Source organism: Xenopus laevis, chromosome 4S, assembly GCF_017654675.1.
Source record: "Xenopus laevis strain J_2021 chromosome 4S, Xenopus_laevis_v10.1, whole genome shotgun sequence".
In the NCBI taxonomy this organism is placed as follows: domain Eukaryota; kingdom Metazoa; phylum Chordata; class Amphibia; order Anura; family Pipidae; genus Xenopus; species Xenopus laevis.
In genome coordinates this window covers 101,202,154-101,226,480 of record NC_054378.1, presented here as the reverse complement: position 1 = coordinate 101,226,480, position 24,327 = coordinate 101,202,154, and the positions used below count along the sequence as shown (strand labels likewise).

Below are 24,327 nucleotides of genomic sequence, written 5' to 3'. Positions count from 1 at the left end.
CAAGAGGCATGGTGAAATCCATACTCCCTTGCTTTGCAAGGTTTACCTTGTTTGTATGTGGGAAGGGCAAGGTCTGCAGGTTCCCAAAATCTATATCAGTACAGTTGCCAGTTGGTCATGTATATCTGCGTTGTTAATGTCTGGTGCTGTCAGACCACTCTCTGTTGTTTGGAGCACCTGTGCAAATCACCCTGTCTGATGTGCCTGTCTTGTAGTCTCTTTTTTTTGTGTGTTTTTGTAACCTGTTTATGCCCATATTCCATGCACACAGAGCGTCATGCATTTGTTTTCACTTGTAATAAGGTGAGACATCTGTTCTGTCTGTATTTAAAAAGTTGTATAGCCCCTGGATATCTTATGCACTCATTACTCTTCAGCCTCAGTGGAGACTTACCCCATGGCACCTTTTCTACGTGTCGGATATTGATCTAATTGTAGCTATACTGAAACTCACTCTGAAAATAGAGGATTAAAAAAAAACATGGATGCGCTTCTTGACTCTACCAGGGACTATTGTGGCAGATTTGTCATCTGGCCTGATGTGTTTCCTGACTCATGTTGCTGTTCACATCTCATTTGAGATCCCTCTGGACTTTGTGCAAGTTCATGCGCTGGTTGTATGTATCTGGTTACATTACAGAGATGCCTGCTACACACTGCTCAATTTTCCAGCAGCAAGAATGTATGCTATGCTTATACAATTTTATCTAGACTCTGCTAAGCCATTATCCTTTAATGTGTCACTGCACACTTCTGCATTTTTAGCTCCAAACTTAATAATTTAATGCAATAAAGTTCTTTGGAGAGCTGCATGTGGCCGAGCGTCCTCAAGACATTTGTGGTTATTGAAAAGATCCTGCCACCTATACAAGCACTTAAAATAATAGCCACTCACCCATGGTTGCTACTGACTTGGCTCTTATTAAAACTGCACTCCCTTGAAAATGGACACACACACACACATTCACAGGCAGATAAATGAGTGCAGTCTGAAGCACAGAGCTAAATGATCTGTGTATCATTTAAGTTTAGTTTGCAGTAGAGGAGGCAACCTTAGCTTTCCTCCTTTTATGAAAACTTGATGTTGTAAAGTCTCTAAAGTCATGTTTTGTTTTCTCACGAACCAGCTATCCATCGAGCAGATGTCCTATGGTACATGTGTGTGTTGTCATTGTTATACATTCAAAGGTGGCTTATGGCTGGTCTGTAATTGCTTCTAGACATTCAATTTGATGCCAGAGAGACCAGTTGCTGAGGGTTCATGGGAAATAGAAATGGTTTGAAATTAGTATTATGGTGCCTCTGCTATTTCAGCAGCAAGTGTGCCTTTTAAGTGGTCAATATACTCCCCTTTTTCAACATGTGTTCAATGGGCTTGTGCTGAACATACTTTTTGCCTAATGTGTTAATTATATATCTGTTTTTTATATCTTGCACTAAACTTGGCACAATTTTAAATTGAAAGTAAAGTCACATTCTACTTCCTGTTTATAGGAGCATAATCAAAATACATTTTAAGTCCATTCAGAAACCCTCTGTATAAAGAATCCCCACACTTTATTGTACTGCAGCATTTGTTAGGCTTTCATATAAGGAGAGGCTTATTATATAGAGGCTTCTCAGGGGCACATCCTTTATTTTGATTGAGCTTGGGCCAAACAGGAAGTACTAAATGAGTTTATTTTCAGTTTGCTATTTTGACCGGTTAAGTACAAGAAATATCAAAAAGCATGGATATTTCAAAATGAAAAGATTAGACAAAATGTGTGTTCAGCACATTCATTTAACCCATATTGAAAAGAGGGTGGTCATACGGCCCCTTTAAACATTTTGCTTACAGTTAGGCAAGCTATTCTGTTCCATAAGCTTTCTAAACTAGATGCATATAAAGTGATGTGTATGTAGCTCTAATATCTTGTTCAGTAGAATATATAGGCTCTAGTATCAGAGCCGAAACGTCGCAATAAAACTTTCTTTCATTCATACAAGTCCTGTGTGTGCGGTTTTTCCAATCCTTATATTTATATATATATATATATATATATATATATATATATATATATATATATATATATATATATATATATATATATATATATATATATATATATATATATTTTATCCCACAGCACCAGCACGCAGATCAATATATAGCAGGTGGTGCACGATCAAAGTTGCATTAATAGTATAGAGAGGATCAGCACTCACATCGTTGTAGATGAAGAAAAAAGTATTTATTCAAGTGGATATATATATGTAATTAAATGTAATTTTCTTCTTTTTTTGTACAATTCTTTATGTGATTGGGTTTGTTTAATCTGGGATATTCACATTAGTCGCGCTTTAATGATGGATACGTCATCCCCAATTGGCCAAATTTTTTCCGCCAATCTGGGTATTTAAGGCATTTGTGTTAATGTATTTGTAACTTTGAAAAAGGCCTCGGAGGGGGTCGAAACGTTAGACCCTTGCAATAAATTTTCTTTAAATTTTATAAGTCCTGTGAGTGCGGATCTTACTTGTGTATTATATATATATATATATATATATATATATATATATATATATATATATATATATATATATATATACCTAATTTTGCTGATCTTTCAGCATGACCTCTTTTTTTCATGGGGTGCCATCTTGGAATACAATAGCTTAATACAGGAGTGCCCATACTTTACTAATGCGGGGTCTACTTTTAGTGATGTTGTCCCATTAGTGTCTACATCCATAATATCATGTTCGCAATTGTGTTCCACGGAAAATATTACTTACATTTTATATTAATTTATAAAAGAATTTATATTACTATATTTAAAAAACAACTAATTTTATGTAGCCTTAACAGAATAAATGTCTCAATGAAAAGAATGAAACAGAAGGGTGATTTAGACAAGATGTTTGTTGACAGTGTCTTGAGATCTACTGATCACAAGCTAGAGGTCTACTGGTAGATCCAGATCTACCTTTTGGGCACCCCTGGCTTAATACCATTGCTTACTTAAAGCAGTACACTTTGCATAATGGCCAGTTGGAACGGCCTCTCCAGAAAATCCAAAAAGTCAAGTGTTCGGTGCATGGGGGTATCTTAGAAGCAAAAGGCAAAAAATTCCCTTTTAAAGGAAAACTATGCCCCATGAACAATGTAGGTCTCTATTTAAAGATATTGCATAAAACTGCTTATATGTAAAACCCTGCTTCATGTAAACAAACAATTTTCATAATAATATACTTTTTTTAGTAGTATGTGCCATTGGGTAATCATAAATAGAAAACTGCCATTTTAAAAAATAAGGGCCGCCCCTGGGATTGTAGGATTCACGGTGCACACAAACAAAACAAACCATACATGTTAGGTCACACAAGCCAATTCTCCCTATTTGGTAGGTATCGGAAGCACTCTTTTTTCTCCCACACTTCTTCCTGTTACAGTATAGTATTTCTGGTCAGGTGATCTCTGAGGCAGCACACAGACCATCATGAAATGGTGGTTCAAGGCAAGAGATATAAAAGGGCAATATTTACTTTAAGTATATATACCTCCCAACATTTTGGAAATAAAAAGAGGGACAAAAACATTTTTTTTGGCCAAGCCTATTTTTGTGGCGCCTAATTACCATGTTAATTTTACAAAATTTGGCAGGTTATGAAAGTTTGAACACATTTCTGTGTTTTTTTTCAGTTATCACTGTTTTGCTAATGAAAGTGAATTGCCCTTTAAGCTGTGAATCTAACTTTTCCCAAGAGACCTGTTATCTTATATTGTTACAATTACTTATTTGCTTATCTCAAAATTGTTACAAAAATATCTTAGCTGTGGCTGTTCTGGGCTCTCCGCTAAAAGCCAATTAAGTTTGTTTCTTTTTCTGGCTGTTCCGTGCAGAGAAAACTGTCGTTTCCAGTACAAATGAGGGACTGCAGGTTGTGCTGTCAAAAGAGGGACTGTCCCTCTAAAAACGAGACAGTGGGGGGGGGGTATAGTTTTCCTTTAAGCTCCATATCTCAACATGCTTTCCAAACTGCCCATTGGTTATTCTCCAGTAGCTGTTGTATTTGTGTTTCAGCTTCTGACTTGGATTGAGCTAATTTAGGTTGCAAAACCAGTCTCATAGCAGCTTGGTATTTCACAAGAAGTGCACAGGGACCCACCTCGGGGCGTGGAGGTTGTTTAGTGAGAGTCACTCTACTGAGTCAGCTTAGAATAGGTAATGGTAAGAGAATTTTGTCTGATGATATGATTTTAATGGTTATGGGACATGGGGTCTCCTGTGTAATTTATTTATATCTGTGCAATACTCTGCGGAAAGCTTTTATTCTTTTCTACTTACAACAACTTGTTTGTGTTCCCGGTACCATTTCACTGTGCTATGGTAACACCCATAAAGCAGCATATACTAGGGATGCATATCAAATCCAGGATTCAGTTTGAGAAGTGCCTGGCAGAACCACATCCAAATCCAAAAAAAAAATCACTTGACTTTTTGTCTCACAAATAAGGAAATCAAATGTTTTTTAACCATGTGATGTGCGTACAGTTCTCTTTTTCCATCATATCCCTAATTTACAAATGAAAATTAGGGTTCTGGTTCAGTTCAGTCCTCGGCCGAATCTTTCGCAAAGGATTTGGGATTTGGTGTTACCCAGACTTAACCAGTTAAATGAAACTGACAAGTTCTTATGAAAATTATAAGGAATGTGTCAGTGTTACTAGGAGATTGGAGGCATAAACTTTTTTTCCTGTAGAAAGCCTGGGCACTGTTTAGAGTTTCAGTTTAAGTATGTGATGCTGATGATTCAGACTCTCTCTTGAAGTGTCAGTACAGGTTTGGGACTTGTTAACCAGAATGCATGGGACCTTGGGTTTTCTGGATAACAGATCTTTCTGTAACTTGGATCTTCATACCTTAAAGGAGAAGGAAATGCAATTTACACTTGAGTGTGCCAAAAGTTAGGCACTCTAAGTGATTATATTTACTTACCTGACACTCTGGTGCTCCTATCAGCAGAAAACTGTACCAGCCGAGGGTTCTTCCAGTGAGCATCACGGAGTGGTGTTCAGAATAATAGCAGTGTATTTAAAAACTGAATAAAGCTTAAAATCCTTATAATAGCTTTTATTTCCATACACACAAATGCATTGGGAATACTGCACATTCTATTCCAAATCAAAACATGAAAAAAATTGATCAAATCTGTGTTATTCCTTTACAGAAAGCGAAGAAAAGGGAATATTAGTCTGTTCCAAAAAAATAGCGTCTGCATTCTTCTTTACAAACTCAAACATTTACTGTATAAACTGAAAAATGTTTCAAGATTTTAACATTTAACATGATATAGAATGACCAATTCTAAGCAACTTTTCAGTTGGTTATCATTATTTAATTATTTTTTTTATAGTTTTTTCAATTATTTGCTTTCTTCTTCTGACTCTTTCCAGCTTTCAAATGGGAGCCACTGACTCCATTTAAAAAAACAAATGCTCAGTAAGGCTACAAATGTTTTAGTTATTGGTAATTTTTATCACTCGTCTTTCTATTCAGTCCCTCTCCTGTTCATATTCCAGTCTCATATTCGAATCAATGGACCCTAGCAACCATATTGCTGAAACTGCAAACTGAAGAGCTGCTGAATAAAAAGCTAAATAACTAAAAAAACACATAATAAAAAATTAAAACCAATTGCAAATTGTCTCAGAATATCACTCTCTACATCATGTTAAAGGTGAACAACCCCTTTAAGTATTTTGATGTGTTGAAACTGATCCATGATCCCTGGTATGTGATAAATAGGCCCAACACCATAGTATGAGAATCATCCCCATATCATGATGCTTGTGTCACCAGCTTCACACTGTACTGTGGCTTTAATTCAGTGTTTGGGGGTCATCTGACAAACTGTCTGCAGCCGCTAGACCCAAAAAACTTTCATCAGTCCACCAAATGTTGCACCATTTCTCTTTAGGCCAGTCAATGTGTTCTTTGGCAAATTGTAAGCTCTTCAACACGTCTTCTTTTTTTCAACAATGGGACTTTGCAGAGGCTTCTTGCTTCACACAGGCATCTTCTAATTGTAACAGTATCACAGGTAACTTTAGACCTTCTTTGATCTTCCTGGAGCTGATCATTGGCTGAGTCTTCACCATTTTGATTTTCGTTGCCATTTTAAAGCATTTAAGATAATTTTAGCTCTACAAGCTTAACATTTTCTGCACTTCTTTATATGTTTTCCCCTCTCCAATCAACTTTTTAATCAAAGTACGCTGTTCTTCTGAACAATGTCTGGAAGGAGCCATTTTACTCAGAGAGAAATGCACTATAACCAGCATGCACAATATTTGCTCCCTTCTTCCTTAAAGGGATACTCTCATTGGAAAATGTTTTTTTCAAAATGCATCAGTTAATAGTACTGTTCCCACAGGATTCTGCACTGAAATCCAATTCTTAAAAGAGCAACCAATTTTTTTATATTGAAATTGAATTACATGACTGGGGGCAGCTGGGAAACTGACAATATGTCTAGCCCCGTGTCAGATATCAATATTTAATATAAAAAAAATCTGTTTGCTCTTTTGAGAAACGGATTTCAGTGCAGAATTCTGCTGGAGCAGCACGATTAACTGATGCGTTTTGAAAAAAAAACAAATTTTCCCATGACCGTATCCCTTTAAACAAGGTTATAATTGACACCTGTTTTTTCACAGAATGAATGACCTCACTAATTGAACTCCACACTGCTATTATTTGGAACAAGCCATTATTATTTTGAACACTGCTTTATTTGGAGCAAGCCTCAATGAATGATTCAGTGACACAGAATCAGCAGCATGCATGTCATAACTGTTGGGTCTGTTGGTTTTCTATGACTCTACTACATCTACTAGTAAATTATTTGCCATAAAGAAATATATGAAGCAAAAACAGTGATTGATTAGGTAATGGACTGTTATTATTCTGAACACAACTGTATATGGATAATACAAATAGTCAAACATACCCTTGACAGCCTACAGAAAATACAGGTGTACATACATTATACTGTATTCAGTACTAATTTGATACTATATCAACAAATTCTACAATTCCCCTTTTAATTAATAACTATATGCCTGTCTGTGTTTAAACCTCATAAAGCACTGCATATGTTTGTGGTGCTATATAAATACTTACATGCATAAATTGTATGCAAAGAATAAACACAGTCTGCGCTAGGCTTAATGGTAAGGAGAGAATGTTCTACAATACATTATTAGCAGAGTGTTTATATTATAATTCAAGTTGATTGATTCATCATGCTAGTAAGGTTGGAAATAAATTGGATATATGATACTTCCTCACACTGCGTTTCTGTTCTAATTGGAGTTAGCTGTTGACATTTGAATTGTATTCTAATTCTCTGGATACAAATTGATTTTTAGCCACCCATTTAAGCATGTCATGCACACAATAAAAAATAGTTTGTTTGGAAGCACCTAAAATGTGTAGAGCATGAGGCATGGCTTTGTAGTTGTTACAAGAAAGAGGTAGTGGAGGGGGCCCATCTGAAACACACGTGTTGAAATTGCAGAAGTGGGTTATTCATTTAAGTGTATTTTTGTAACAACACAAAGCACCAGTTGTCTGAAAGATCCAACAACAACAACAAAAATCTTTGTAGTAACTGGAAGATGCATTTCTACTCTACGGGGCCCATTTACTTAGCTCGAGTGAAGGAATAGAATTAAAAAAAACTTCGAATGTTTCAAATGTTTTTTTTGGCTACTTCGACCATCGAATTGGCTATTTCGACTACGACTTTGAACCGAACCGATCGATTCGAACTAAAAATTGTTCGAATATTCGACCATTCGATAATCGAAGTACTGTCTCTTTAAAAAAAAACTTCGACCCCCTACTTCTCCACCTAAAACCTACCGAGGTGCAATGTTAGCCTATGGGGAAGGTCCCCATAGGCTTCCTGGCAATTTTTTGATCGAAGAAAAATCGTTTGATCGATGGATTAAAAATAGATTTTTCGTTCGATCGAACTATTTGTGGTATTCGAAGTCGAAGGATTTACATTCGGCAGTCGAATATTGAGGGTTAATTATTCGACCCTATGTAAATCTGCCCCTACATGTATCAATGGGGAATTCTGAAAAATGTAGATGCATGGGCCCTCTCCAGTTTCTAGCTCCATGGTAAGGATTGCTAATCGGAGCAAGTTCAGTGGATGAATTGAATTGGTTTGCACTGCATGTTCTCCTGCTTAGTGATCAGAACTGGGAAGCCAAAAATCAGAAGTAACAGGGCCAAACATGGTTCTCTACCACCCCAATGTTTAGCTTTGCATTTGGAGTTCAGGTATGAGGACCAGGGTTTTTTTCCCCCCAAGATTGCTTTGATGCAGTTTGGTAGGGTGCAAGGGGTACTTACATGGGCATGAATAGTTAAATTATTATGTAGTGGCTGTAGCTGGAGTCGGACTTGGCTGGCGGGACACTTGGATAAACCCGGTGGGACCCGCCTGCCTAGGCCCTCTCCTTGCACTCGCTCTCCTACCTCCCCCCAGTTGCGCTGACGTGCCGTAAAAAGTATGCGGTTGGGGGGGGGGGTGTTTGGCGGTGTCTGAGAGGCCTTTGCGGCAGGGGGCCCAGGGGTTGGTTGGAGGGCCCCTGAGGCTGCAGGTCCGGTGGGCACAGTAAGACACCGGGTGTAGTTCTCCTTTAAATAGACAGTCTAGCTTGTTTAGTATGATTTATAACTTTATTTTCCTGAATACTCTCAGTACACATGCTAGCAAGGGCTATTCTATGCAACAGGCCTTATCTGTATATCTTTACCTAATCATATCAGCGTGTGCAATCTTAATTGCTCCAAAGTGGTAAACCTTAATAGATATTACTTAAAAAGTTTTCCAAGGCAAAACTGTGAGTTCAAATTTCAATCCATGTTTTGTGAAAGATGTGTGTGGTGTTACTAGCCCAGTGGCTTTTGACTATATGTGTGTACAAGTAGTATTATAACCAATGTTTCCTCTAATTCCTTCTCAGCTTTGTGTGCAAAAAAAAATATTTTTTGTGCACATTTTAAACTTGTGTGTGGAGGTTTTAAGACCTGTGTGCTCTGTTCAGAATTAATACAAAATGTTGCATTTCTACCAAAAATTTGTTGTGCGCTAGCCTCAAAATTTGTGTACGAGCGCTTAGAGGGAACATTGATTATAACCATTTTGACTTTCTCCAGTGAGCCAGAAATGATTCAGCCAAACAAGGTTTCCTCCATTGTACTTTGAGTTTGAAAGTATGAAAAACCCTGGCACACAGGGCATGCTCTCCATTGCCAGAGAAGCACTAACATAGGCAGACTGCTTGTCTTTTGTTTTGTTTTAATGGAATCCATGGGTGTCAGGTGGATTTTGGCCTAAATATGTTCATTTGAACATTTTCATATAGAAAATCATTGCTGATCAGGGCATGCTTTACTCTTGGGTCTGGAACCAAAGAAGAACACGCTTCTTGTGCAAGGGACCTAAAGCAGGAGGTTGGGGGGGGGCAGTTGTGTTGGGGGTAGGAGACCCAACAACAACAATTTTCCTGATATTTAAAGTTATTTATTTTTACGTACCCACATCTGACAGCCTGCTGCTTGATTCTGTTGAAATCACCTTAGTCTGTGGTGGTGTGGGAGCCAATCAGAAATCGGTATAGAGAGACGTCACTGCTAGTTGCCTCTTCATATCTTGTGGTTCCAGTTGTTTGGGCTGTTGACCTGAATGAACAGAACAATAGTAAAGCCATTTGTACAATCTCCAATCAGTTGCATAATAATGAGTATCAGCCAGTGTTTGGCAACCTTTACTCTTGTCTACCATAGAAATATGCAAAGAATTCCAGCTGGCGGCTCACACAATAATGGGTGTTGCTGGCCTTACAATGAAATAAATAAAGTAGCAGTCGACCTGATCATGTGCTGTTATGACTGCAGTTTTGTTCCATCTGACTATAGAGTAACTATGTACTGTGTGTTGCCATGTGTGTGTGCGTGTGTGTGTGTGTGTGTGTGTGTGTGTGTAATATATATATATATATATATATATATATATATATATATATATATATATATATATATATATATATATATATATTCTCCCCCCCCCCCCAGCGTGTTAGTGTGTGTTTGTGTGTGTATATATATATCTGATTATGATGGTATAGAAGCCTGCAAAACATTTCTGGAAAAGCATGACATACCATCCCAAGCAATATGAAGAAGATCGGCAAGCACTCCGGAAACCTCTCTTTTGGTAAAATTCAGCTTTTATTTCAACTAGTTAAAACCATTACATCCTGACGTGTTTCGTATCTAAACGATACGTAATCATAATGAAAAAATTAATGGAAACTTTCAAGAAGGGACTAAACACAATGAAGCTGTGTTTAAAAAAAAATATACAAACCTGAGAAGAGTAATAGAGTTTGTTTTGCATCAGTTTGTGATGCAAGTGTGTGTTTCACTTGCCCCAGAAAAAACTGTTGATTTAAGGTAGGGATCCACAAGACTGCATCTTTTTTTTTTTACAAATATTCAAGGAATTCACCAAACTAGATTAATTGTAAGCCAGTTGTATTCCATTGCAGCCAATCAGCAATTGGCTCTGATCAGTTGGAGCTTTTTAGAAGATGCTGTTGGTTTCTTCTACGCAGTTAGCATTTCTCTAGTTTTGCGGCTCATCTATTACAGGATGCTTGTTTTTGTCTCCAAATACTGGAGACAACTATACTGATATTTGGGGTTTATACAGGGATCGTATCGTTTTCCTGGTGATGTAAAGCAGGTCACACAAGAGCAACTTTGTCTGTCAACTCAGACCAACAGCTTATTCTCCCACGTGTAAAGGTGAAATGACTATATTGTTAGCCAATATACAGTAGCTATCACTTCTACAATACTTTTTGTATTTGTTATTTTTGCTACTGGCTAACACGGTACCACAGTTTTTGTTTTGTGCTTAAGGTGAAATTTAGAACAGGTGTAACTGTAACCTTTCAATAAATACGTGAAGAAAGGAAACAATTTGCTTTAACATGAATGCTTTGCAAATGAAAAACAATAGTATCAAAGCTTTTATCTGTGCTGTTAGAATGACACTATGATTTTAGAGTTCCCCACCCAGAAAGCATGCAATTTCCCTGCCTATCTGCAACCTGAGCTATAGCTGGAAACCAGTCCACCCTGTGCCTATGATAGGTGGAAACCACTGTTGTCACAGGTGCTTTGGAATTGGGGGGCCTTGTAACTTTAGTTTGGGCAATGGTATAACCGGTGCTTTTTTAAAATTGTATTTGTTGTTTGCATATGACTTCCAGACAAGTGTCCTAAATGCAGCTAATTATATAACTTGGATCTGGTCTCAATCTGGGAAAGGAATGTTCTTGGCTGGTTGCTGTGTGTTTTTATATTGTGTATCCACCCTATGTTCAGTGCTACATTTAAGAAAGGGCAGATAGGACATTTGCTCTTATATCACAGGACTATTAAGTGTACAAAAGGATAAACAACTTATTAATACATTGTTTATTCCTTGCGGGGTATTTCCCCCCCCCCTAACACTACATGTGTATGCAGTGCTTACAAAGCATAAACACAAACAGGGTGCTTAGTAAATATTAAACTGAGACTAAATAAATAAGTACTAGGGTTTTCAGTTTAGAGTTGGGATGAAATTACTGCCGCAAAGATTATAATGATTATCTGTGTGTATGTACACATATATATATTTTTATTTGTATTGCGCTCCTTGAGGGCAAAAGAATATATTAGTAGTAACAAACAAGGGGTCACTGCAATAATAAGTAACAATAAGTACATTATTAGAAAGATAATTCACATAAATATTAAATATAATAACAATACAGATTAAGTGCTCAGTGTCAAGGAGACAAAAAGATGGAGTACCCTACCCTGTGTAGGGCTTAGTGTCATTCCTGATTTATACTCATCTACTAAGGGATTGGGCAGTTTTAAGAGTTTCATCATCTGATGCAGCCAGTGCATCCACATATGAGGAAGTGAAGGGGAGCTGCATTTATTCACTTGTGCAAATGGAGTCCTGCAGCATCTGGTTTAATATTTAAATATACATTAAACCAGATGCAAACCCTTACATAATGGAACTAGCTGCTTGCATCCACTCAAACCCAGATATCTAAATATAGTGGCTTGCTGTGCTCTGTTTTGTTTATAAAGAGCATATAAACTTATAAAGCTCTAAACCTCAGGGAATATATTTGAGCCAAGCCTCTGGTTGCTGCATTTTGTAGTCTCACAAAAGTTACCTTCTGCGTCATCACAGCCCATATTTTATCATTCACAGAGAAAGCCACTGATGGATCTCTTCGTTCGGAAGACTGGGGTCTTAACATGGAGGTCTGTGATATTATCAATGAGACAGAAGAGGGGTAAGAACATTTCCCACATTGTCAGAGGGCTAAAATATGGTGTATGTGAATTTACAGACTGATACTGCGTCATAAGTCTGTTGTAGCATTTGCTCACTGCCAGTAACTGTTTTATTCCCTCTAAATGATATCCTTATAAATGGCATTTCATGATACTATCAGAAATATTAGAATATATGGGATCTGTTATCTGGAAACCCGTTATCCACATAGTTCCGACTTACGGAAATGCTGTCTCTCATAGACTCTGTAATAACCAAATAATTTTTAAAAACTATTCCCTTTTTCTCTGTATTAATAAAACAGTAGCTTGTACTTGATCTAATCTAAGATGTAAGTAATCCTTATTGGAGTAAACACAATCTTATTGTTAAAATTATTTTCTAGTATGAAGATCCAAATTACAGAGATCTCCTTTATCCGGAAAACCCCAGGTGCCGAGCATTTTGGATAACAGGTCCCGTACCTGTATTATATGTTTTCCTCTATGGTCAAATATAAGGATATCAGAAGTCCTGGGCATTTGGCCTCCTGCTTTCATATCGTCATGGAATTTCCCAGTAACTTCTAATATTTTTATGTTTTACAATTATTTCCTAAGGAAAGGTTACCAGCTTGTGTCCATTATTCAAATGCAGTCACTTTGTAATTGGTGCAACCAAGCAAATTGCATTTATCTTTTACACTTATATTATTTTGGGACAGTTTGGGATTACTATAACATACAAATCTCATATAGGATTTTCACAATCACTTGTCTTTACCTTCTATTCTCCTGCAAAAGTTACAGCTCTGAGCGAATGACAACCCTCGTTCTGCCTTACTTGACTTAATTGCCTCACTTCTGGTGACATCTTGTTTTTATAGGCCAAAAGATACCATCCGAGCTTTAAAGAAGAGGATTGTGGGAAATAAAAACTTTCGGGAGGTGATGCTAGCATTAACGGTGAGACATTTTCAGACATTATCATTATTAGCCATCCGTTCCACTTACTGAAATAAGTTCTAATACGGACTATTGAAGGGCATATTATCTTCTCATCATAATGTTCCCAGAGTTTAATTGGAGCGTGCTCTGTGTATCATTTACTCATTCAGATGAGCCCGGGGTTAATATGTTATTAGTAATCATTAAGAGTGGCACATTTTCCATGGTGGAGCTTTTCATGTCCTTTCAAAAAATCATTATATAAACAGGAGACATTATCATTATATCTAGGCAAAAAATGATGTAACTAAAGAGAGTAACTAAAAATTGGGATTTTACATGCAAAGCACCAGTAGATAGCTAAATTTATTTTTACAGGAGACTTTGTTACTACAGGTATGGGATCCATTATCCAGAAACTCTTTAGCCATAAAACCCTGTATTATGGGACGGTAATCTCCCATAGACTTCATTATAATCAAATAATTCAGATTTTTAAAAAAAATTATTTACTTTTTCTCTGTAATAATAAGAGCTAACATACTGCTTCTGCTGATGTATAAGGAAGTATAATCCATGATGGGCCAGTGGAGAAATGATTATAAACTTCAATCATCATCATCATTTATTTATATAGCGCTGTCAAGATACGCAGTGCTTTACTGCAGTTATAGCAAACAGGGAATAAATAGTGGATAACAAACAAGGATTACAGAATACAATAGGGTTAGAAGGACCTAGAGATTAGAGTTTACAAACTAAAAGGTTAAGGTACAATTGAGAAGTTAGGATTATATAAACATTTTGTCATTTTTGATACAGCAATGATTAATTAAGGTACACCGAATAAGCCTCTTTAAACAGGTGGGTTTTTAAGTAGTGCTTGAAAGTTTGGAAAGAAGGAGAAAGTCTGGCAGCTTGTGGCAGAGAGTTCCAGAGAAAAGCAGAAGCCCGAGAGAAGTCTTGTAGACGAGAATGGGCAGAAGTGATCAGAGGAGAAGTGAGGCGAAGATCAGAAGCAGAGCGTAGGTTTCGTGAAGGAGTGTATTTGGAGATAAAAGATTAAATATAGGGAGGGGTTTCATTATTAAGGGCCTTGAATGTGAGTGTAAGTAATTTGAATTTGATTCTAGAAGAGATTGGGAGCCAGTGAAGAGACATACATATGGGAGCAGCTGATGTTGAGCAGCGAGCTAGATGAATGAGTCTAGCAGCCGCGTTTAGAACAGATTGGAGTTTTGAAAGGTGACTTGTTGGAATACCTGTGAGGAGTAAGTTGCAGTAATCAAGGCGGGAGATGATGAGAGACTGAATCAGTGTTTTAGTTGATTCTGAACTGAGATATGGTCGTATTAGAGCAATGTTGCGCAGTTCAATATGGCAAGATTTTGCAAGTGTTTGAATGTGTGGTGGAAAAGACAGATGAGAGTCTAAAATAACTCCTAGGCAGCGTGCCTGTGTGGTGGAATGAAAGGCGATGTTGTTTACGGTGAGTGATATCTGAGGGACAGGGGAAGATCTTGGAGGAAATATGAGTTCTATTTTTGAAAGGTTCAGTTTCAGGTGGCGCTGTGACATCCAGGAGGAGACAGCAGAGAGACAGTCTGTGACTTGGGAAAGGACAATTAGAAAGATCAGGAGTAGACAAGTAGAGTTGGGTGTCATCAGCATAAAGCTGATACTGAAGTCCAAATGACTGAATACGTTTTCCTAGGGAAGTTGTATAGAGCGAGAACAGCAGGGGTCAAGAACAGAGCCTTGAGGAAGTCCAACAGAGAGTGGGAAAGTAGTAGAAGTAGAGTAAAGGTGGCCATACACGGGCCGATAAAAGCTGCCGACAGACCGTGTCGGCAGCTTATTGGCCCGTGTATGGGGGCCCCCGACGGGCTTCCCCGATCGAGATCTGGCCGAAAGTCGGCCAGATCTCGATCGGATGGGATTAAAAATCCCGTCGGATCGCGGCCGCATCTGTTCGTTGATGCGGTCCCGCGATCCGACCGCCCGTTTGGCGAACGCTAGGATCCGATCGTTGGGCCCTAGGGCCCACGATCGGAATCAGCCCGATATTGCCCACCTCAAGGTGGGCATATCGGAGGGAGATCCGCTCGTTTGGCGACATCGCCAAACGAGCGGATCTATCCGTGTATGGCCACCTTTAGAGAAGGAAACTTTAAAGGAACAGTCAGACAGATAAGATGTAAACCATGAAAGAGCAGTGTCCTGAATGCCAGCTGAGTGTAGAATGTCAAGGAGGAGTGTGTGGTCATCTGTGTTAAAGGCTGCAGAGAGATCTAGAAGGATTACAATGGAGTAGTGACCTTTAGACTTTGCCAATAGAAGATCATTAGTTACTTTGGTGAGTGCAGTTTCAGTCGAGTGTGATGGGCGGAATCCAGATTGCAAGGGGTCGAGGAGGCAGTTGTGAGTGAGATGCTGGATCAGGCGTTTGTAATGCAATGGAAGAAGGGAGACCGGTCGATTGTTAGTGGGAGAGCTGGGATCAAGGGAAGGTTTTTAGCGGATAGGAGTGATTAGTGCTTGTTTGTATAATGATGGAAAGGTACCAGTAGAGAGTGAAAGATTAAATAGGTGGGTAAGTGCAGGAGAGAGTGTATCAGAGATTGGGTGGAGGAGGCGAGAGGGTATGGGGTAGAGGGAACAGGTCGTGGGTTTTGAGCAGGCTAGAAGTTTGCTAACTTTATCTAGAGTTGCAGGGGTGAAGGAATACAAAGTAGATGTGAGTGGACTGCACGTTGGTCTGAGATTGTTGTCGGACGGTATGCTCAGCCTAATGAGATCGATTTTTTCATTAAAGAAATGAGCAAGGTCTTGGGCGGTAACATTAATAGGTGGAGGGGGTGGAGGGGGGCATAGGAGTGAGTTAAATGTGGCAAACAGCAGCTGTGGTTTGGAGGACATAGTAGATATTAGATAAGAGAAGTATTGTTCTTTGGCTAATGATAGAGCTTGGTTATAGCAGGAGTCATGAATTTGAAGTGGATGAAGTCAGGATCAGTTCATGACTTTCTCCACTGTCGCTCAGCTGATCTACTACATCTTCTGAGGTACCGTGTTACACTAGTGTGCCAGGGTTGGGGTTTAGCTGGCCGGCTGTGATGGGTGGTAGAAGGTGCAAGGGAGTCAAGTGCTGTTGAAAGGGCATCGTTGTAGAGAGAAGCTGCCATATTGGGACAGGAGAGAGTATTAATATGAGATATGGATTGTGCTGATGCTGTTGATAATTGTTGTGGTTCAAAGGCATTAAGGTTTCTGTACGTGTGGGTAGAGAGAGATGGTTGTGAAGGTGCAGATGAAAGCAGTATCTGAAAGGAGAGTAGATGATGGTCAGACAGAGGGTAGTGAGAGTTAATTAAGTTGGATGGGCAGCATGAGTGGCAGAATATAAGGTCAAGAGCATGACCCTCGATGTGGGTAGGTGAGTCGGTCCACTGACAGAGACCAAATGAAGCTGTTAGAGAGAGAAGTTTAGAAGTGGCAGCAGAAGCAGAGTTGTCAATGGGGATGTTGAAGTCCCCTAAAATGAGAGCAGATGTCTCACTGGAGAGAAAGTATGGAAGCCAGGCAGCAAAGTGATCCAAGAAGGTGGAGTAGGGACCAGGGGGGCGATATATGACAGCAACTCGCAGAGAGATTGGAGAAAACAAACGTATCCTGTGGACTTCAAAAGAAGTGAAGGAGAGAGAAGTCGGTGTAGTTAGATTTTGAAACCTACATTTGGGGGAGAGAAGAAATCCCACCCCACTGCCATGACGGCCATCCGGTCTAGGAGTGTGACTATCCATAGCAGAGGGCAGCAGGTGAAGCAGTGTCTGAGGGGGAGAGCCATGTTTCAGTGATTGCAAGAAGGTGAAGGGATTTAGATAGAAAGAGGTCATGGACTGCTGTTAGTTTATTGCAAATTAAAAAATATTTGCTTGGCTTTACGAAGCAATATTATTCTGAGAAACACTTATCAGCTTTTTAAATGAATGAGTAAATGAAAATGTATCAAGCCTTCCTTGCAACCACAAATGTGGGCACGCTAAAATTGATGCAGATTTGTGCCTATTTTGACATTTATTTAAGGTAATTGTGGCCAAACAGACTGCTTGCAATTCTGCATAGTTACACTGAGCTGCAATGCTCCTGCCTGCTCTAATCAAAAGTTTAGAAGTGTGCCTACTGACACTGGTGAACCCTTGAATTACTGTCACCTTGAATATGGCAGTCGTTCCACTGCCGGGTTGTTTCAATAGACATTACTGTCTTCTGCCTTGTGAATCAAACACAAATGCTGTTTTTGATGCTGTGCATTCCTTTGTGTGCTGGAAGTGAAGATATTCAAACGACTTATTTTGCATTTTGCACAATTAAGCCAGGTTGCTGCAAGTTAATGTATTTTACTTGCAGCAATCTGAAGCTTTTGGCAAGGCATTTTCTTCTTTAGGTTGCTAAGGGATATTCAATGTATGTGTATCTGAAGCCTAATGAATAGGTATCTGCTGTGTGATTAACCTCTCTGTGTACTATGTGTATGCCAGTTCATGCACATTACAGTGTGTATATGTAGTGTGATGAGGGTCACTAATGTGTGTATGTATATTGTGCAGAAGACTACTTCTGTGTGTACTTGCAATGTTCTGAAGTTTACTGCATGTACATTGCTGGCTCATGGGCTCACTTTACTATTTCAATCACTTCCCAGCTCTTGGAGACTTGCGTGAAGAACTGTGGTCATCGATTTCATATGCTAGTAGCTGGCCAAGAGTTTGTAGAAGGAGTTCTAGTGAAGACAATTCTTCCCAAAAACAACCCTCCAGCCATTGTCCACGATAAAGTCCTTAATATAATACAGGTAAGGGTGATGATGGGGAACATTCTCAACACTGGACCCCAAAATAATATTCTGAGATGTAATTATATTGTGGGATATTGCCTATGAGAAGGCTGAACAATTCCAGTTCTGTTACTCATACTGGCTAAGAGTTCTGTATACATTATGCTCTATTCTAGGGAAGGATTGCACCTCTCCACAGTACAGTTCATGAGGGACTATTGTAATCCATGTATGTAAGGACCATTGTAATCCATGTGTCTAGAGACTATTTGTAATCCATGTGTGTAGTTCCATCAAGGACAATCTGCCTTTTTTACATTAGGTGTCATATATTTTGTACCAGAATTTTCATTTTAACCTTCTAAACTTTTCTGTTGTAGGCCTGGGCAGATGCCTTCCGTAGCTCTCCAGACCTGACTGGAGTGGTCAGTGTATATGAAGATTTAAGGAGGAAAGGGTTGGAATTTCCAATGACTGATTTGGACACTCTGTCTCCTATACACACACCGCAACCAGTAAGGAACTTACTAAATAAGTGGGTTGGGGGAAGTGGGTTCCAAAAGCTAAAAAGTCCCAGAAGAATATTTAAAAAGCGCCTCCTTAACACTCTCTATCTTAAATACTGATAAATAGGAGCATGCAAATGGATATAGCAGCAGATATTCGATAAATCCCAGCTGGCCTAGGTTAATCCTCTGTTTATCTCAGTAATGTACCTTTACTGTTGTTGTTTATACCACATCCCGCTGGAAGTCTTTTACAAGCACCCAGGGATATAATTATAGCTTGAGCTGGCCTAGGTATTGATGGAAATTGTGGCTGCTAGACTGTGGGAAATACTGTTTATGAACCCTTATATTTATGCACCTTTTACAGCCCCCCTGATGCCACTAATTGAAGACTTAAATGGTAATAAAGGTATAAAAAGTATGAGCTATATATATAATTTATTGTTTTGTTGTACAGTGCTTTTCCCTCAAGGAGCGCTTTACAAATAAAAATATACATACACACACACACACACACACACACATATATATATATATATATATATATATATATATATATATATATATATATATATATATATATGTATATATATATATATATGTGCTTTGTAAGAAGCGTAAAAATTAAATAAAACTACCTACCTACTTCTGTTCTGTAAAGCAATGTTTTCTAGTGTTCCCTGCTATACTATACACTGATTTTTTTTTTGTCCTTTTTTTAATCAGTAATACTCCAAGCATAAACCATTATTGATCCACTTGGTTTACATTTTAGAAACCTCTTACTACAATTTCTTTGTCCGGAATCCTCTAACGCGCAAGCTACAAAGCATTGAATCTGCCATTTAAGATTTAATACTTAGATCTATTTTAATAGCCACTTTCTATAGCCTCCAACAAATCAATATCCTTCTGTAGATGAACACCTATATATAATATTGTATCCTTAGAGTGCTTACATTGTAATTAGGTAATTAAATTACCAAGAACAGGATTCTGCTATGTGGTCAACCCTAGTGGACCAATGATACTATAAAGAAACAAAACACTATAAAGAAAATTTGTAAACTTTCATTGAGGCTTTTTTTTTAGGTTACCTTCTAGTGAAGTCCCAACTGGGTGTAAAAACACCAAAGGTATATTACTATAGAATACACTGTAATGGCAGATTGTATATCTTCGTGCATAAGAGCTGACTCTCCAGAACAATTGATTCACTTTAGGATTCCGTGATTGCGCTTGGATTGCTGGTATGTGTAGGTTACAAACATAACAGATTTTTAATAGATTCTTACTGACAAGTATTTTGTTATGTCACTGAATCCTGCAATACTGCAATTGAATTGTTTTTTAATCAGTTCCCCCACTTTCATTGCAGATGGTTGTGGTGTTCTTTTTTTTTTGTCGCCACACTATGGTGATCTTTTGAAAATGAGCATGTCGCTGGTGAAAAAAGAAGGCATATACAAGAAGTACAAAAAAAGAGCTGTTGCATTAAAGTCACTTTACAAAAAAAAAAGTAAAATACCTTTATTTAGATTACACTGAATCTAAATAAAGTTTTTTTTTGTGGCACATTTTGTTAGAGAAAAAGGTGTAAAAGAGGATGTAAAGAGGTAGGGTAAGATCACTTTGTCATGCTTGGGTGTTCTTTATATTCTAACATTGTCATTTCTTTTCTCCTCAGAGTTTCTCTGCACCAGAACCACCTTCTCGACAGCCAGAACCACCTTCTCCACAGGATTGTCCTTCCTCTGCATTTCCTCAGAGGGGCGGGTCAGTACGTTCTGCACCCCCTCCTTACACTGTTCCAGATATAGCGCCTGGCAGCTCAGCTATTACCCCCACACCTGATCAGGTAAACAAATATTTTATTTATCTTTATTAGAAAGATGCCTAATCATTCCCTGGCACACAGTTCTGAACAGTTCTAACTGGTTCAACAGAAAGCTTTCTTTTTGTGAATATGAAGAACGGATTATCAAAAATTTCAGTTTCTAAGAATAGATATTAATAATGTATCACTGTTTGGTCTCGATGATCTAAATACAGGTATGGGATCCATTATCCAGAAAGCTCTGAATTATGGGAAGGCTGTCTCCCATAAACTTCATTTTATCCAAATAATCCACATTTTTAAAAATAATTTCCTTTTTCTCTGAAATAATAAAGCAGTACCTTGTACTTGATCCAAACTAAGATATCATTTTTAAGTTAGATTTAAGGTATAAAGACCCAAATAATGGAAATATCCGTTATCCATAAAACCCTAGCTCTCAAGCATTCTGCATTAGGGGTCCCATACCTGCATACCAGAGTGTAGACATTATGATGTGGCCCCCTAAATGGCATTTCTGTTTACAATAGCTGGCGAAGCTGCACAGTGAGCTGGAAGTGGTGAATGGCAACGTGAAGGTGATGTCGGAGATGCTGACAGAGCTGGTCCCTCAGAAAGCCAAACAGTCGGATGTGGAGCTGCTACAGGTGGGATTGGTGGATCTGTTTCCTTCCCAACAGAATGGTACACTGAAATTCATCATAGTCCTATGTATATGCGAATAGCCATATGGAAAGCTTTTAATGCTCTTTGAGAGGTAATCGCTTGACCCATGGGTTTCAGGTAATTACCATTCAAATTAATGGGGAGCACAGTTTTTTTTTTTAAAAGCTTTTATTTTTGAATATTTTTCAGACATCGCATCGTCCAACCCAAGGATGTCTTTTTGCTGCAGGGCACAATTTAGAGATTTTGTCACCCGCCCACCATTATGGAAATCACAATGCCGAAATGCACCAAATTGCTTCTTGTGTCAGTGCCCTAGAGAGAGTTTGAAATGTACACTGTAGAGAGGATTTGTGACAATGTTATTGAACACATTGAGCTGGAATCACATTTAGGTTATACACATGACAGCCCCATTTTTTTGTGTTCCATAAAAGCTACAATTGCTTTTCTTTTGTACAGGAATTGAATCAGACCTGTCGAGTAATGCAGCAGCGAGTTTTGGAGCTAATCCCCCGTGTAACCCATGAACAGCTGACTGAGGAGCTTCTTATTGTGAATGATAACCTCAATAATGTCTTCATTCGCCATGAAAGGTATTTGTTCTGCTGAGCCATATTGTGAGGGCTCTAACTGTGATTATTATTTTATTAATCTGTTTTTTTCAATGTCCTGAGGGGGCCACATTATTTTACCTATTTAGAATTCAGTCATCTGAAAGGTGGCAGTGCTAGGGCTTTTAGCGGTTTATGTGAGATAGCATGGGCAAATTTAAGCAGTATGCCACAAAAACATTTTGGGCCAAACACTGGAAATCTGTTCCTTGGCCTTAAGGCTAGGGACAGACAGGGCTGAAATCAGCCTTCTGAAATCCGCAGGCTGATTTCACACCTTGACCTCCAGCTTTGGGTCGGCTTCATCGTGAACACACTTGGTGGATTTTGTCTCGGAATGCAAGATTTTGCATTTTGCTGCAAAATCTGCCGTACCTGCAGAAGAGAAGGGAGCAGTGTGGCAGAGGATTCTCCGCCTGCAGAGAATCGCTATCGTCTGGCCCTAGCCATAACCTGTAACTTAAATATCACAGCCACAAACAGAGATCCCAATGCTGTTTTTCAGATTCAGTTATGATTTAATTTGGAAATTAACCCCTTTCTGCTTGTTTGTAAATGAGCCAGTTGTATTTCTCTCACTTACTTAATTACTATTGTTATCCTAAAACTAAACCAAAGTCCACAGATCAATAATGCAATCTAATTAGGGTTGCACTGAATCCAGAATTCGGTTCGGGATTTGGCCAGGATTCGGCCTTTTTCAGCAGGATTCGACTGAATCCTTCTGCCTGGTCGAACTGAATCCGAATCCTAATTTACATATGCAAATTTGGGACGGGGATAGAAATTTCTTGACTTTTTGTCACAAAACAAGGAAGTAAAAAATGTTTTCCCTTTCCCATCCCTAATTTAGAATTCGATTCAGTATTCGGCCGAATCTTTTGCGAAGGATTCGGGGGTTCGGTCAAATCCAAAATAGTGGATTCGGTGCATCCCTAATTCTAATACATTTGTACCGCAAGAGAAATAGTTTATTTTTCTATTAAACAAGTGTACAAGCTTTCCAAATATAACCTGCCTAATGCAGCTTTTACTTACAGGTTCGAGAGGATGGTCTCTGGTCAGCAAGGCCCAGTAGCGGAGGCGCAGGTAATTATAACAAGTTACAGGAATTGATTCGCTAAATGATCTATACAAAACACAAACATATCTAGTGCTGAGTTACCATACCTACTTCCCTTTGATTTATAAGTAGGATCTACCTATACTGCGTCTGTGTGTAGCAACAGAATGCTATTATCGTATCTCCCTACTTTTCCAAATATACTTTGTCCTTACTTTCCTTAATAATTATTTCCTGCTGCCTCTTCATTTGACTTACCAGAAAAAGGACAGCATTTATTTTACACACCATCAATATACAAATTATTGCATATGTTGTTTTTCAGAATCTGCAACTGGCCATTACAATGTCAGCTGTACAGACTGTGTGCCACAGAGATTAAATGGGGAGCTGACAATTTTCTCTGCATGATGAAACACCATAGAAATCTCTTTCCATAATACTCATTTGTAATGAATATGTGCTTTTACCTTGTTTACCGATCCTCCTGCACACATAGTCTTTTTGTTTAAATAATCACTCTAATTTTACATTATGTAACATACAGATGGTGAACTGAATTCTACCATTGATGAGAAGAGTGGGAATTTTAATAGAAAAGATTAAAACAAACACACCGCAATGTGCTGTGCCATTCAGAACAGCCTGGGCTTGTCAGTGACCATTTAAATACCAAGTTGTGGAGTTCAAAGAAGGCTTTTAAAATTAATTGAAACCACCATGTATATGTACAGTCCTTTATTTAGATAATGATTCTGGAAAAATTAATTGTATTCCTGGGTACTATCATCAGTTTTAAGAACTTTTGCCGTCAAGATGATCTTTTCTGCTAGCAGTTTTTTCCCAGTTTGGTCAATGAGAATCATACTTCCCTCTGGCATATGGTGTTATTATTGAGTGAACATCTCCTTGGAAAATGGAAGTCATTCATTATGAACTTAATGACGATGCTGTGTGCTACAGAGTAGCATATATTCCATTAAGGTGAAATTACTTTGGATGGGTATTTTAATAGCCATAGTCCTCCACAAACCATTGTCAGGTTTTGCTCCCTGTGTTTTCAAAATGTTTCTCCTGACACCATACTTTTAGGCCTGGAACCCAGTGGACTTGTTGCACTAACTCCTCCTATCCTTCTTGGTAGGTTACAGGAAACCAGGATCTCACGCCATCTCTTATTGACCTTCAGGAGACACCCTCTAATTCAGCCCCAACCCTTTCTGCACAGTTAGAAGGAATCAGTAAGTCGTCTATTTTTTTGCTTTTTATCTGCTTGTTTATTACAAATCCTTTTTGCAGCATCATTTGCAAAGGAAGGTCAGAGCTTTCTATTATATACTTGGCATATTCTAGTTTTTGGAACTCTTAGATCAATGTTGTGAAACTGGCAGCCAACATCATTGCATGTTGCTGCTTATTGGCAATGCGTTCCAG

The 24,327-nt window shown here is 38.5% G+C and overlaps 1 protein-coding gene across 1 annotated transcript in view; it reads left to right on the top strand.

The window, feature by feature from the left end:
• The window catches only part of tom1.S (target of myb1 membrane trafficking protein S homeolog), a gene marked incomplete at its 5' end in the record, with an annotated part of 58,338 nt that overhangs the window by 3,761 nt on the left and 30,250 nt on the right, over positions 1 to 24,327 (top strand). Inside the window, 10 exon segments of the mRNA NM_001093257.1 lie at positions 12,355 to 12,439; positions 13,307 to 13,385; positions 18,073 to 18,222; positions 18,585 to 18,719; positions 20,401 to 20,571; positions 21,081 to 21,197; positions 21,679 to 21,812; positions 22,871 to 22,919; positions 24,038 to 24,111; positions 24,114 to 24,134. Of these exon segments, the coding sequence (NP_001086726.1) occupies positions 12,355 to 12,439; positions 13,307 to 13,385; positions 18,073 to 18,222; positions 18,585 to 18,719; positions 20,401 to 20,571; positions 21,081 to 21,197; positions 21,679 to 21,812; positions 22,871 to 22,919; positions 24,038 to 24,111; positions 24,114 to 24,134 (1,015 nt within the window).